Source organism: Hyperolius riggenbachi, chromosome 6 (assembly GCF_040937935.1).
Source record: "Hyperolius riggenbachi isolate aHypRig1 chromosome 6, aHypRig1.pri, whole genome shotgun sequence".
Taxonomy (NCBI): Eukaryota; Metazoa; Chordata; class Amphibia; order Anura; family Hyperoliidae; genus Hyperolius; species Hyperolius riggenbachi.
This window is the reverse complement of record NC_090651.1, coordinates 359,413,262-359,428,638: the sequence shown is the minus strand read 5'-3', so window position 1 is coordinate 359,428,638 and position 15,377 is coordinate 359,413,262. Positions and strand designations below refer to the sequence as shown.

At 44.2% G+C, this 15,377-nt stretch overlaps 1 protein-coding gene across 1 annotated transcript in view; it reads left to right on the top strand.

Moving 5' to 3' along the window:
* The window catches only part of LOC137523016 (nicotinamide N-methyltransferase-like), a 16,480-nt gene extending 2,201 nt beyond the window's left edge, over positions 1 to 14,279 (top strand). Inside the window, exons 2-3 of the mRNA XM_068243192.1 lie at positions 13,273 to 13,480; positions 13,579 to 14,279. Of these exons, the coding sequence (XP_068099293.1) occupies positions 13,273 to 13,480; positions 13,579 to 14,002 (632 nt within the window). The 3' untranslated portion in view covers positions 14,003 to 14,279. The remainder of the gene's footprint in view (positions 1 to 13,272; positions 13,481 to 13,578) is intronic.
* The last annotated feature ends 1,098 nt before the right edge of the window (positions 14,280 to 15,377 follow it).

The following is a 15,377-nucleotide window of genomic DNA, read 5'->3' as shown; positions in this document are numbered from 1 at the left end:
GTGTTTTGTGTGTGTGTGGTGTGGTGTGTGTGTGTGTGTGTGTGTGTGTGTGTGTGTGTGTGTGTGTGTGAGTGTGTGTGTGATGTGTGTGTGTGTGTGGTGTGTGTGTTGTGTGTGTGTGTGTGTGTGTGTGTTTTGTGTGTGTTTGTGTGTGTGGTTTATGTGTGTGTGTGGTGTATGTGTGTGTGTTGTGTGTGTGTTTGTGTGTGTGTGTGTGTGTGTGTTTTGTGTGGTCTGTGTGTGGTGTGTGTGTTTTGTGTGTGTGTGTATGTGTGAGTGTTTTGTGCTGTGTGTGTTTTGTGTGTGTGTGTGTATGTGTGTGTTTTGTGTGGTGTGTGTGTGTGTTTGTGTATGTAGTGTGTGTGTGTGTGTGTGTGTGTGTGTGTGTATGTATTGTGTGTGTGTGTGTGTGTGTGGTGTGTGTGTGTGTGTGTGTGTGTTTGGTATTCAGTTAGAAGCTATACAAAGTCCATTGTGTTAAACGGCGTGCACATATTTGCTAATTGTCCGCTGAAACAGCAGATAACGGCCATTTCAGCTGACAATCCTTGTGTGTGTACCAGGGGCGTACCTAAAAATCCCCAAGCACCTAGGGCCTGCTCAGGGACTTTTGAGGGGCAGGAGGGGTCCCTGTGCGGGCCCGCAATGGCAGGGGTCGCATCCCCTATTGTTACGCCAGTGGTGTGTACTATGGCAGACGATCTGTTCTGACACGATGGCCGAGCATTACCGCTCACATTGTCTGCCGACCGATTGAAGCAGCTCCATTTTTTGCCAATCTTTGGCTCTCCGCCCCCCTCCAGAGCAACAGAACACATTGCTAGCCTTAAGGCTTGGGATGTGTCTGTACAGCATCGTTCCCCGAATTGTCGCCCGAGGAATCATTTCCTGATCCTTGATGAGAAACAATTCTTGCATGTGTGTACGTAGCTTTAAAATCATCTTTTAAAGGAAATCTGTAACAACAAACACCCCCCCCCCTTCCTGGGGGATACTTACCTTTAGGAGGGGAAGTCTCTGGATCCTAATGCTCATTCTGCAGGATCCAGCGCTTGCAGCCACCAAACACCAGAGAGGTAAATATTTACTTACCACGATCCTGCACAGGCGCAGTAGTGGCTTTCAAATCTTGCTCAGGCAGAAATAGCAGAGTCCAATCGGGTCCGCTCCACTACACTGGTGACTCGCCTGTGCAGGGGGTGTTAAGCATAAGTAGGTGAAGACAGTTAGTGTAAGAGATAGGTTAGGTCAGGCAACAGTAGAATATCATTAACATTACCAATACTCTACTGCTGGATTTATCTAATGCCCAAATTAGTGAGTACCTTTTTTTATTTTGTTGTGAAATATCACCAATAAGTCTCTTGGAAGTATTGTATACTGTAGGTTTATTTCCTGTACAGGAGACACACACTGAATTATGGCAATGTCTGCCCAAGGACCAGGGCCGGTTCTCTCATGAAGCAAGGTGAAACGTTTGCATCAGGTGCAGAGATTACAGGGGAAGCATGTTTGTACTGTGTTTACACTAACAGCATGCAGTCAGAGTAGGGGGAGAAGCGAGAGGAGAGTGAGAGAGGGGAAGAGGCCCTCATTGGGGAAAAGCAGCTTGTTGTGCTGTGTGGGGAGTCTGACAGTGAATGAGGAGGAAGGGGGAGGCAGGAGAGCAGCAGTGTTTTATTTGACTTGCACAGCAGAAGGGAGGAGGTGGCACTGCTGTCCTGACTGAGGAGGAATGAAGAATGGCCACCTGGCTGAAGGTGAGCAGTTTTGTTTGTCCCAGACTCACAGCCAGCCAGTGTGCTATTGTGTTGAGCTGCAGCATGAGAACATTAAATGAAGTAGAGTAAATAGTCGGGTGCTGTGCACTCATTCCAAATTGGAGGGGGGTGCTTGGGCATCTTCACAAGTTTGCCTCAGGCAGCAAAAAGTCTAGAACCGGCCCTGTCAAGGACAGCTTGGACCAAACGGATATACAGTTTGCAATGACTTACAGATTAAAATGATTCCGCCTACCTTGACCACTGGTTGGGTCCTGATATAACACAAAACTGCATAAATGTATACATGAATATTTATGAATATCTAAGTAGGTAAGTAGGGATGCTCATTCGGATTCCGCGGAAATGCAATTTCTGAAATTCCGATCGGAAATTGCATTTCCGCATCGGAATGCAGAAATCATTTATGCAAGTGCGGTAGGCGGAAATCGCGGAAATTTCACCAGACTTTAACATTGATTTTCTCAAAAACTATCAGGTCTTTTTGAAAACTTTTTTTTGCATCTTGTTCAGAAGATTCTGTTTAATAAACCCTGAAAATGTCGGCGGATTTTTACTGTAACGTAAAATGCAGAAAATCCGCATCTCCCTATTTTCTGCATTTTACATTACAGTAAAAATCTGCCGACTTTAGCGGTTAATAGCAAAGCCCCCGTAAGGCCTAGAAACACCACATTTTCAGGGTTTATTAAACAGAATCTTGTGAACAAGATGCAAAAAAATGTTTTCAAAAAGACCTTAAAGTTTTTGAGAAAATCGATGTTAAAGTCGGACAGAATTTCCGCGATTTCCGGCGGAAATTCTGCATTGGAACACGGAAATCGGTAGCGGAAAGCGGAATCGGTAATTGGCAATGTCGGAATGCGGATTTACCGCGGAATCGGAAATTGGCATTTCCGACCATCCCTATTGTAAGCTTGTTAGTCATTAATTAGTCATTAATTAGGTATTTGTATGGACAATAGTCTGTTGTAAGTCATGATTAGCTACTTTCATAAGATGCACTACAGTATGTTGTCTTTTATCTACAAGACCCCGAGCTGCATATTCCATTGCCATGAAGACTGTGAGAAAGTGTGAGAAAAAAAAACTGCTATTACTTGGAATAAAATGAGAATAAAATGTATTATACAGAGGAAGTGTGGAGAAGTAGCTTACAGGCGGCCATTTTGTTTTAGCACACAGTTACCTGCAAAATCAATTTGCAACTGTTAATTTGGTAGCAGTGAGAAATCCCCAGCACTCTTCAATCAATGACAGCACTGTGGCTCACCAATGTGTCTGAACTGCCTGACCATGGGGGAGGATCAAGGCTGGATTTACCATAAGGCACTGTAGGCACATGCGTAAAGGCGCCTGATGATGGAAAGGCACCTCACTTCCTTCTTCTAAACGCCTCCCTCTTTCATTCCCTATTGAGAGTCCTGAACAGAGTGTAAATAAAAGGTTATTCACCCAGCTCTCGGCATCCCACTGATCAGATAAGTGGGAGCACCACTAGCTACGTAATACTTAGGGTTCTGGGTACCTAATACTAAGGGGCACCTATAGCTAGCTACCTATGATGGGCAGGTGAAGAAAGGGAGAAGTGACAGCTGGGCTACTTGGTGTGGTTTGTAGGTTCATGGAGGGCGAGGTCTAAGGTGACAGGACATCTGTGCCTATAGGCTCCTGTGATGTAAATCCAGGCCTGTGGAGGATACTATGGCAAGTAGTAAGGTGCCCCCGCCCTCTTCTCCTCCTAACACTTCCCCCTGATTATAGCAGATCTCTTTTATTAGCATACACAGGCCCACTTGATAATTTTCAAGGTTGAGACCTGGCGTACTGCTATGGAAGAAACTATTCACAACCATGATAGTGAAATATCTCTTAGGCTATGCCTGACTCCACGACTTCTCCTCCAGGTCCAAGTTGGCTCTACCCAACACAAGTTCATTTTAGATGACCTGAATGTTCTAGTTTTTTACTATGTTTCTTTATCTGTACTCATTGATAAGTATATTCATCTATTATACTGTTACTCACAACCTTGTTTCAACAAAAATAATCCCCTGGTTATTATATTTCCATGCCTGGTGTTTTGTAACCCTTTTGGAATACGTGTTTAGGGATGGTCGGAATGCCAATTTCCGATTCCGCAGTAAATCCCCATTCCGCCATTGCCAATTACTGATTCCGCTTTCCGCTACCAATTTCCGCATTCCAATGCGGAATTTCCGGCGGAAATCGTGGAAATTCCGCCTGACTTTAACATCGATTTTCTCAAAAACTATAAAGTCTTTTTGAAAAATTTTTTTGCATCTTGTTCATAAGATTCTGTTTAATAAACCCTGAAAATGTGGTGTTTCTAGGACTTACGGGGGCTTTGCTATTAACCGCTAAAGTCGGCGGATTTTTACTGTAATGTAAAATGCAGAAAATACAGTAGGTAGATGCAGATTTTCTGCATTTTACATTACAGTAAAAATCTGCCGACTTTAGCGGTTAATAGCAAAGCCCCCGTAAGTCCTAGAAACACCAGAGTTTATTAAACAGAATCTTGTGAACAAGATGCAAAAAAAAGTTTTCAAAAAGACCTTATAGGTTTTGAGAAAATCGATGTTAAAGTCGGGTAGAATTTCCGCGATTTCCGGGGGAAATCCGCCTACCGCACTTGCATTACAGATTTCCGCATTCCGATGCGGAAATGCAATTTCCGATCGGAATTTCGGAAATTGCCTTTCCGCGGAATCCGAATGAGCATCCGTATACGTGCTGATGTTATCTTCAGAATCAGAATCAGAATCAGAATCAATTTATTTCGCCAAGTGCAGCGGTTGCCGCACCCGGAATTATTTGTGGTACACATTGGCATAGAACATAGTGCAAGAACAACAACAACAACATCAGAACATAACTAGCAAGTAGCAATACAGAAATGCATTGAAGAACAAGGAACATAGTAGTACAAGTACATGTGCAAAATGAACATACGTAGAGCGTAGCAGCTGGTCCTGCAATTTGGTTAATTAGTCCTAGGTGCAAGTACAATGAAATGAAGAATGAAGAATTACCCCAGGTTGAGTTCCTACAGGCTATTTAGGTCTGGATGACAGACCTGCTATTTAGCTTTGCTGTGTGCATGGCTCGAGTTCAGAAGGCACACTGCTTGGGGGAAAAAGGAGTTTCTATGTCTGGAGGTTTTGGTGGAAATGGCTCTATAGCGGTGGTCGGAGCGCATGCGGTTGAAAAAGCGACCGCCGGGGTGGAGGGGGTCTTGCGTGATCCTATTTGCCCTTGTTCTCAGCCTGGAAGCATGCAGGAGGTCCAGTGGTGGCAAGGGTGTACCGATAATCCTTTCTGCGGCCTTGATTACTCTAAGTAGTCTGTACTTGTCACTTGTGGTGGCGCCGCTATACCAGACAATGATGGAGGAGCACAGGATAGACTCGATGGTGGCAGTGTAGAAGCTTGACATCAGCTCCTGCGGCATGCCAAACTTCCTTAGCTGTCTTAGGAAGAACAGCCGTTGCTGAGGCTTCTTTTGGCATTTAGTGGTGTTTTCCCTCCATCTCAAGTCATTGGTGATGGTAGTGCCCAAGAACCGAACGCTTGATACTCTGTTGACCTCTGTGCCTGCGATGAAGATCGGGTTAAGTGGGGGAGGGCGCTTCCTGAAATCCACAACCAGCTCGACAGTCTTTGCAGCATTAAGGACGAGCATGTTATCCTTGCACCAGTTGCAGATGCGCTCGATCTCCCTGTGGTAGGAGCGTTCATCCTCACCGCTGATGAGTCCCAGTATGGTGGTGTCATCCGCAAATTTGATGACCTTTACACAGTCGGCAGTTGAGGTGCATCCGTTCGTATATAGGGAAAAAAGGATCGGGGACAGTACGCAGCCTTGGGGGGCGCCAGTGTTTGTGGTCCTCACTCGGGAGAGGCAGCTGCCGAGTTTGACTCGTTGCGTCCTATTTGTAAGAAAGTCTTTGATCCAATCGCAGAGAGTACAATCAAGCCCGAGTTGTGCTAAGTTGGTATGCAGGATGACCGGACTGATTGTATTAAAGGCAGAGCTGAAGTCTAAGAAGAGGATCCTAGCGTAGGTGTTGGGTCTGTCCAGATGTTCCATGATGAATTCCAGGCTGATGTTGATGGCATCCTCTGTGGACCTGTTTGCTCTGTAAGCAAATTGAAGTGGATCTAGGAGAGCATCGGTGGAGGCTTTCAGATGTCTGAGGACCAGTTTTTCAAAGATCTTCATGACAGTTCAGTGCTGGGCCGAAATTACGCATTAGCGTAATTACGCATCGTAATTCACTACAAATGCACCGTAAGCGTTACGTGTAAGGTTACGGTATTACGCGTAATTAATTATGCGTAGACCGTAGGGTTACGTTTTACGCGTAACAAATTACGCGTAAGACAGTAAACTCCCATTGAAATTACACAGTCTGCCGTAATCGCGTAATATTACGCTCCCGTATAATATAAAAAAGCCGCCGACTTTAAGGGTTAATAGCAAAGCCCCCTTAAGTGCTAAGAGCCTCAAATTTGGAGAATATATTAAGGAGATCAGAAGGAATAAGAGGAAAATTTTTTTTTCAAAAAGACCTTATAGTTTTTGAGAAAATCGATGTTAAAGTTTCAAAGGAAAAATATATACATTTAAAAACCCGCCGACTTTAACGGTTAATAGCAAAGCCTGCTTAAAATTTAGGAACACCAAATTCACAGGGTATATTAAGGGGATCAGTGGGAATAAGAGGAAACATTTTTTTTTTCAAAAAGACCTTATAGTTTTTGAGAAAATCGATTTTTAAGTTTCAAGGGCGAAAATGTCTTTTAAATGCGGAAAATGTCAGTTTTTTTTGCACAGGTAACAATAGTGTTTTATTTTCATAGATTCCCCCAAGTGGGAAGAGTTTTACTTACTTCGTTCTGAGTGTGGGAAATATAAAAAAAAAACGACGTGGGGTCCCCCCTCCCAGACCTCTTTAACTCCTTGTCCCCCATGCAGACTGGGATAGCCAGAATGCGGAGCCCCGGCCGCGTGGGGCTCCGCACCCTGACTATACCAGCCCGCATGGTCCATGGATTGGGGGGTCTCGGAAGGGGAGGGGCAGCCAAGCTTTCCCCTCCCCCTCCGAGCCCTTGTCCAATCCAAGGACAAGGGGCTCTTCTCCACCTCCGATGGGCGGTGGAGGTGGAGGCCGCGATTTCCTGGGGAGGGGTTCATGGTGGCATCTGGGAGTCCCCTTTAAAAAGGGGTCCCCCAGATGCCCACCCCCCTCCCAGGAGAAATGAGTATAGAGGTACTTGTAGTACCCCTTACCCATTTCCTTTAAGAGTTAAAAGTAAATAAACACACAAACACATAGAAAAAGTATTTTAATTGAACAAAAAACATAACCACGAAAAAAGTCCTTTAATATTCTTAATTAACCATTAATACTTACCTGTCCCTTTAAAAGCCAGTTCCCACGCAATATCCTCGGAAATATACTAATCAGTTACAATGTAACAAAGTTATTACAATGTAACAACTTTGTTACATTGTAACTACGCCGCACCCGACGTCACTCACCGCCGCCGCCGCGTCTGTGCTGCAGGACCCGACAGAGCTCTGAGCTATAGCTCAGAGCTCTCTAAGCATCTTTGTATTTGGGCTCCAAGGAGCCCCATTGGTCCTTAGCAGACCAATGGGGTTCCTTCTGATTTGAAGGAACCCCATTGGTCTGCTAAGGACCAATGGGGCTCCTTGGAGCCCAAATACAAAGATGCTTTCGAGAGCTCTGAGCTAATATAGCTCAGAGCTCTGTCGGGTGAAGGGACGCTAAGTCCCCGCCGGCTCCGCTGCCCTCCCCGCCTCTCCCACATGTCACCTATATACATGCTGGCACCCATGGGTGCCAGCATGTATATGAGTGACAGGTGTGGGCGGAGTGGACGGCGGGAGCCGGCGGGGACTAGCGTGTATGCGGCGGCCGGCGGGTGAGCGGCGAGTGACGTCGGGTGCGGTGGTGTTACAAAGTAACAAAGTTGTTACATTGTAATAACTTTGTTACATTGTAACTGATTAGTATATTTCCGAGGATATTGCGTGGGAACTGGCTTTTAAAGGGACAGGTAAGTATTAATGGTTAATTAAGAATATTAAAGGACTTTTTTCGTGGTTATGTTTTTTGTTCAATTAAAATACTTTTTCTATGTGTTTGTGTGTTTATTTACTATTAACTCTTAAAGGAAATGGGTAAGGGGTACTACAAGTACCTCTATACTCATTTCTCCTGGGAGGGGGGTGGGCATCTGGGGGACCCCTTTTTAAAGGGGACTCCCAGATGCCACCATGAACCCCTCCCCAGGAAATCGCGGCCTCCACCTCCACCGCCCATCGGAGGTGGAGAAGAGCCCCTTGTCCTTGGATTGGACAAGGGCTCGGAGGGGGAGGGGAAAGCTTGGCTGCCCCTCCCCTTCCGAGACCCCCCAATCCATGGACCATGCGGGCTGGTATAGTCAGGGTGCGGAGCCCCACGCGGCCGGTGCTCCGCATTCTGGCTATCCCAGTCTGCATGGGGGACAAGGGGTTAAAGAGGTCTGGGAGGGGGGACCCCACGTCGTTTTTTTTTTATATTTCCCACACTCAGAACGAAGTAAGTAAAACTCTTCCCACTTGGGGGAATCTATGAAAATAAAACACTATTGTTACCTGTGCAAAAAAAACTGACATTTTCCGCATTTAAAAGACATTTTCGCCCTTGAAACTTAAAAATCGATTTTCTCAAAAACTATAAGGTCTTTTTGAAAAAAAAAAATTTTCCTCTTATTCCCACTGATCCGCTTAATATACCCTGTGAATTTGGTGTTCCTAAATTTTAAGCAGGCTTTGCTATTAACCGTTAAAGTCGGCGGGTTTTTAAATGTATATATTTTTCCTTTGAAACTTTAACATCGATTTTCTCAAAAACTATAAGGTCTTTTTGAAAAAAAATTTTTTCCTCTTATTCCTTCTGATCTCCTTAATATTTTCTCCAAATTTGAGGCTCTTAGCACTTAAGGGGGCTTTGCTATTAACCCTTAAAGTCGGCGGCTACCTAACATTGATCCATGCGTCAACTTTTTTGCTTGGCAGCATGACCTTACGCATTAATTGCTAGTAAGATTTTACGCGTAAGCCTATAACGTAATAACCTGAATTACGGTATACTTATGCGTAATTGCGTAAGTGCTATGCGTAATTATAGACATGTACCGAAATTGAATGTCTATGCCGTAAGCGTAATTTCGTAATGCGTAATAGCGTAAAATTACGCGTAATGATCCGTAAGCGTAGCTTTCTCCATTACGACCAGCACTGTGACAGTTGGGGTCAGGGCAACGGGTCTGTAGTTGTTGAGGTCCGTGTCCCCTGTTTTTTTTGGTACAGGGATGATGGTGGACCTTTTGAGGCAGGAGGGTACTTTACCCCTTGCCAGGGAGTTCTGAAAAATGGCAGTCAGTACAGGGGCTAGCTGGCTAGCGCATGTTCTCAGGCACATGGATGACACGCCGTCTGGGCCAGAGGCTTTCCTTGGATTCAGTTTCCGGAGGTGCCTGAGAACGTCGGTCGCTTGGACTTCTAACGGTACTGGAAGGGCCCTGTCCTCGCTAGGGGAAGTGGATGAGGGGGGTGCCCTGGGGGTGGCTCCATGGTCACCAATGGTGGAGGGTTGGTTTTCGAACCTACAGTAGAATTCGTTTAGTTTTTCAGCTAGTGCAAGGCTCGTGGGAGCGTGTTGAGGAGGAGGTTTGAAGTTCGTGGCTGCCCTGAGGCCTTGCCAGACCTCCCGTGCGTTGTTGGATCGAAGGCTGAGGCCTAACTTACTGGAGTAGTCCTTCTTTGCAGCACTTCTTGCATTCATGACAAATACCAATAAAAATGATTGAAGAGAGGTAATATGGGGGAAGCTGATGCTGCATCCAACAACATTTTTGGCAAGTAATAATACATTTACAGCATCAGATGAACCTGTCAGCAAGAGTGTTCATCAATCATCAACTGGTACCCAAGTTTCCCAAGTGACTAGTACCCAAATTTTTGATACATAAGCATCAAAAATTTAACTGAACTAGTCCTGTTGCCCCAGTACCCACTTGCTGAAGGCTCTTGCTGACACACTCATATGATGTAAATGTATCACTTGCCAGCACATACTGTTGTGTGTAGTGCCAACCACCTCTTCCTTGCCTTTTGCCACAGTACATTTATTAGGTGGTGTTGTTCAAATTTGGGACCTCATAGTTCAGGACCTCATACATGCTATTGACACCAAAATTGCTACATAACTTAAAGAGAATACTGGGAACAAGTCAAAAAGAGATTTTTCCAAAAAACCTTGCAGTTTTTGAGAAAACTGATTTTAAAAATGCAAGGAAAAATGTTTTTTAAACTGAAAAAAAATGACACTTTAAAAAACATGTTTTCTTTGCATTTTAAAATTGATTTTCCCAAAAACTACAAGGTCTTTTTGAAAAATTACATATGTAGCACTTTTGGTGATGATAACATGTATGGGGGCTTTGCTATTAACTGCCAAATTTTGCAAGAAATTAAGCAAAAGCTGCTTAAATGCTTAAATGTTTAAATGTATTATGAATTTGCAATAACATTTTGCATCATAATTGCGAATAACGATGCATAATTATGACTATGCAAAATTTGAGCTCATCACTAACCAAAAGGCACTGTAGGCCCATGACTACAAGCGTCTTTTGTGCGAGAGGGGGCCCAAATAACTCTCTCCTCTTCCCTCCCGATGTGGAAATGCACGTGCTGCGCTCCCTCTTCTATGTGATGTGTCCCTGGCTTCACATCCTCCCTCCCATACAGTGGTGCTCATTTCTCCGTTCTGCTGCTTTCCATTTACTGCCGCACTATCACGTAAGCAGATGCTACATGGCTTTGTGACACAGCTAAAAAACTACAATTCCCAGCATGCACATTGCCAGTTGCTCTCTGCACTTTCCTAGCAGGTTTCTTTTTTTTAGGGCTGCACCTGTGGCCTGTAAGTAATGGAGCTTTACTCCACATTACCGCAACTTGGTAATTTTTGCCCAAATCACAAAAGCATTGTACCAATCAGAGAATGCAGAGTCAGCTTAGAAGTATTTGGCCAATCAGAGAATGCAAATGATCAAAACTCCCGTGAAATCGGAACTCGTTCAACAGAAATCAGAATCCGTGGAATCTGTAATCACCATTGGGGGGGAATTGGAATTTCCCCTGAAAGGCTGCTGTCCGGTGCTGAAATGGTGCTGAATGCAGATGTTCAGGTTCTTATCCACGACGTCCCGAATTCGTACAACAACACTATTAACAGGCTATAATTGAACCATTGGTTCTAAATAGAGATGTCATAAAATGTTCAGCTGACAAGCACAAATTTGCCTCAAGCATTCACAATCGGGTGAACAGCGTGAGCGGCTTAAGGCCTCGTTCACATCTGCTGCGCTGAAAAACGTGTGAAAACGCGCGGTAAAAAACGCATGCGCTTGTGCGCACTTTAGTGCGCGTTTCTGTGCGTTGCGCTGCACTTCTTTAAAACACGTTTTGCTTACTGTAGCAGCAGCAGTTGTCAATAAAACTTTGTTTTTGTATGTAAATGTATTTTTTTCTTCAATTAGGGGTAAAAAACGCATGCGCTTCTATGCGCTTGTACGCGCTTCTGTGCGCTAAAAAAGCACACCCATTCACTTGCATTGATGTGTGCTTTACAGCTCAGCGCACAGAAATGCATGCAACACTACGTTTTTGTAACGCTGCTCAGCGCAGCGCATAGATGTAAACCAGCCACATTTAGTTACATGGGAAAATCAATACCTTGCTGATCGCACAGGGCAATGCACTGCGAAAAGCGCACAGAAACGGCCCTGATGTGAACGAGGCCTAAGACCTAAAAGGGCAGGCAAATTCTCAAAACTATAGGGACTGCTTCTGGCAATAAAAATAATGGAAAAGTTGTTTCAAGGGGCCTAAAACCTGGACTATGCCGGAGGGGGACCCATGGCAAAAGTCCAACCAAAAACGAGGGAGTTGACGCAGAGTTGTGTTTTAATCTCTAAAGGGCAGAAATCACATTACAGCTCTATATTGGTTGAATAAAGTGCTAAAATGTCCAGCGTGTGTACATCAATCAGGTAGTGTAAGGCTTAGGCCCAGTTCACACAGACAGATGAAACACCGCATTTATCACACCGCAAACAACACAAAGAGCATTAGTGATAACCTCAGGTGAGCGAATGCTTGTTTTTACTAGTTGACACCTCCAGGACATAAGTGTTAGTCCACTCAGCGGCAATCTTTGTGTAGTGTTGTGTAGTGGTCACAGTGCTTGTGCGCATGCTTATGGTCTAAATGAGTGACACTTCACTCAGGTGACAGCTGACAGATAGCTTTTTGCTGTATTCTCTCTATTCTGACTGTGCACCTTTATACAGGCAGGCCCAAAGTGAATAAGATAGGTGAGGGGTCAGTGCAGTAGTAGTAGTTCTTATGGTTTAAGTGAGTGATACTTCACTTCACATAATGCTGGCAGCGCTGTGTACACCTGTCTCTTACACCAGCTGAGGGCGTCCCTGTGATCTCGCCACCGGGAGACTTGGACGCAGGATACAGCCAGTATATGGCTTATCCTGCTGCTGCACAAGTTCCCAGTGGCGTTAAATACTATTCCCCCTCTAGGTCCTCATGGGTAGTGGGGGAATTATGTAATTCGGCTTCCAGCTATTGCTGGAAGCCGAATTACAGTGTTTTAAAAGTAAGTTTAGCTCCGTCTTCTGACAGCGCTGAAGTTACTCACAGTTTACTGCTATAGCCGAAATTCCTATTAGGGTCTATGGTGGCACCGGCTGCAGCCAAATCTCCTGCACTGTTATTACGGCGCTCAAGCTGAGGTTCTCTGCACAGGGAACACACACAGCACAGCAATGTAAAAAGCAAGGTAAACAATGTGCCAGCCACTTGGGTCATCAGGACGCTGTTCTAGCAGCCAGAAGCTCCACTAAGGACATAGAAAAGAGGCCTTACTAACACTTTCCCTATTAGCAGCACAGCCCTCTCCCTACACTCCTTCACACAGCACACTGGCAGAGTGTAAAAAAGCCTGCCATGCTGGTGTTTTTATGGGGGGGGGGGGGTTCTGGGAGGGAGGGATATTTGATTGGCTGCCATGTCCCTGCTGACTCTGGGGTAAGGAGTCAAAGTTTGGTTCCATGATGATGTATAGGGGTGGGTCACACAGGCTATGTGTTTACCTGTCGGCGTGAACACGTACAAGCATTGTTTGCCGGGAAATGTCCACCGGGCCATCACTAGTTCTGAAAATATGCCCCTTCTCACCTTCGTAAGCATATCTAACCTACAGAGAAAAGTCCCAAGCCTTTGAATACTTATACTATTTTGTTACGTGGACACAGTGGAAGTAACTGTCAGCTTTTTATTTATGCTAATATCTCTTTTAAAATATTGCAGGTCACATGACTGGAAAAATCTTGATTGACATCAGTGGTGGCCCCCTAATCCACCATCTGTACTCTGCCTGTGAATTCTTCCAAGAGATCATCCTGATGAGGACCAATGAGCAGTGCATCATGGAGATAATGAAATGGCATGATGATCGTACCGGAGCTTTCTGCTGGGGACACACGACTGCACATGTTACCGGCTTAGAAGGAAGAAGGTGAGTTCTCGTGAAATGATCTCTGAATTTAATAGATTTCCTATGATGTTAGATGTCAAGGTCAAATCTCTATGATGTGTGGTCTTTTTTTTTTTCAGTGACCAATGTGAGGCAAAAGAGATGAAGCTCAAGTCGGCCATAACACATGTTGTGAAGTTTGACACAGAGTCAGAAACTCTATCAGATCTCATAGGGCTTCCACAGGCCGATTGTGTCATCACCGCTTGGTTACTAGATATGACCTGCAAAGATCAAGCCGACTACTTGAGAATCTTGAAAAAGATCTTAAAGCCTTTAAAGCCAGGAGGACACCTGATCTTATTTGGGGCAACAAATGCCTCGTATTACACGGTTGGAGAGCACAAGTTCCAACTCTTCACATATGATGAACATTTTGCTAGAGATGCCCTTGTCAGAGAAGGAATGACCATTCATCAGTGGGAAGTTACTCCAAGGAAATTTGACAGTCATTTAACTGATTATGGTGCTATCCTGTTCCTCACAGCTTGCAAACAGAAGTAGATTGAAAGTGAATTGTAAACTATTGAACCTAGAAAGTTGGTAAAAATTAAAGTTTACCATGTGCTTCTAAGCTTTTATTCTTTAACCACTTCACATCCAGACCATGTTTCCCCTTATGGACAAAAGCAGTTTTGACAGTTTAGCTCTGTCCCTATTCAATCAGCAATAACTTTATCTCTACTTAGGACACCTAAATGAAATATATATATTTTTTTCAATACTAACTAGGCTTTGTATGCCATTTTTTCCCTTGAGAAATTTTGTTTTCTATGCATTTTAATGGTAACAATGAAAAAAAAAAATGGAAAAAACACATTTCTCAGTTTTAACAATTCCAGTTTAAAAATAAAAAGCATTACTGTAGATAAAAACGCAAATGTTGTTTGGCTATTCTTACTGTTTATCACAAAACTTAGATTATGTTCCTGTCACAATTTATGGTGAAATATTTGATTCTGAAATAATGCTACAGTGTGTGTTTTTCACTAAGAACTGAGAAAATAACAGTATTTTTAATGGTAAAAATCAATCTTATTGGCTTTCGGAACATATACCGGTAATGCTTTTCACCAGGGATGGTCGTAGTCAGCCAACTTCGCTACGCTAGAACTACGCGTATTTTTACGCAAATACGCTTCGCAATCTACGGCTATGTAATCAGAAACTTCACTACATTTGCATTCCGTAGACTACGTGGTAAAATACGCAAGCTTCGCGTAGTGCGAAGCGTAGTTGATGCGACCGCTTATGCCCTTATGCAGAAAAATTTCCGCAATAATCTTCAACCTATTTGCAAATATAAACTAATATAAGCGTACATTCCACCTTCCAATGCGGAATTGTATGCATATAAAAGGGCAATAATATTTCTGCGCATGCGCAATGATCCATATAGATGCAGTTACCGCACACGTAGTTGACTTTGCAATACATTCGTCATCTACGCGTAGCGGGAGAAGCTTCGCATAGTGGGACTACGACTACGCGGAAATGCGTACGTGTAGTTCTTAAACTTCGCCTACGAACTACGATGCGTAGTTGCGTACTACGACGCGTAGATTCGCGCTGGCGTAGTTTACGAGCAACCCTGCTTTTCATCAATTAGTGCTGCATCACATGCTGCCAGAAGTGTGCACAGGAGCAAGTCCAATCCTGCACAGCACTACCTCTGCTACAAGACATATATCTAAGTCCTCATGGCTTAGATGAAGTCACAGAGGACGAAGATATACTGTAGTGGTGGATAAAGTGGTTTAAGTGTACATGTAGGGAAAAAAAGGGGCCCAAGTGGGTTCTCACCTTGGGAGAGGAAAGCCTCTAGATTTTACTGAGGACTCCCCCATCCTTCTCCATCAGGCCGTTCCAGCACTGTCCC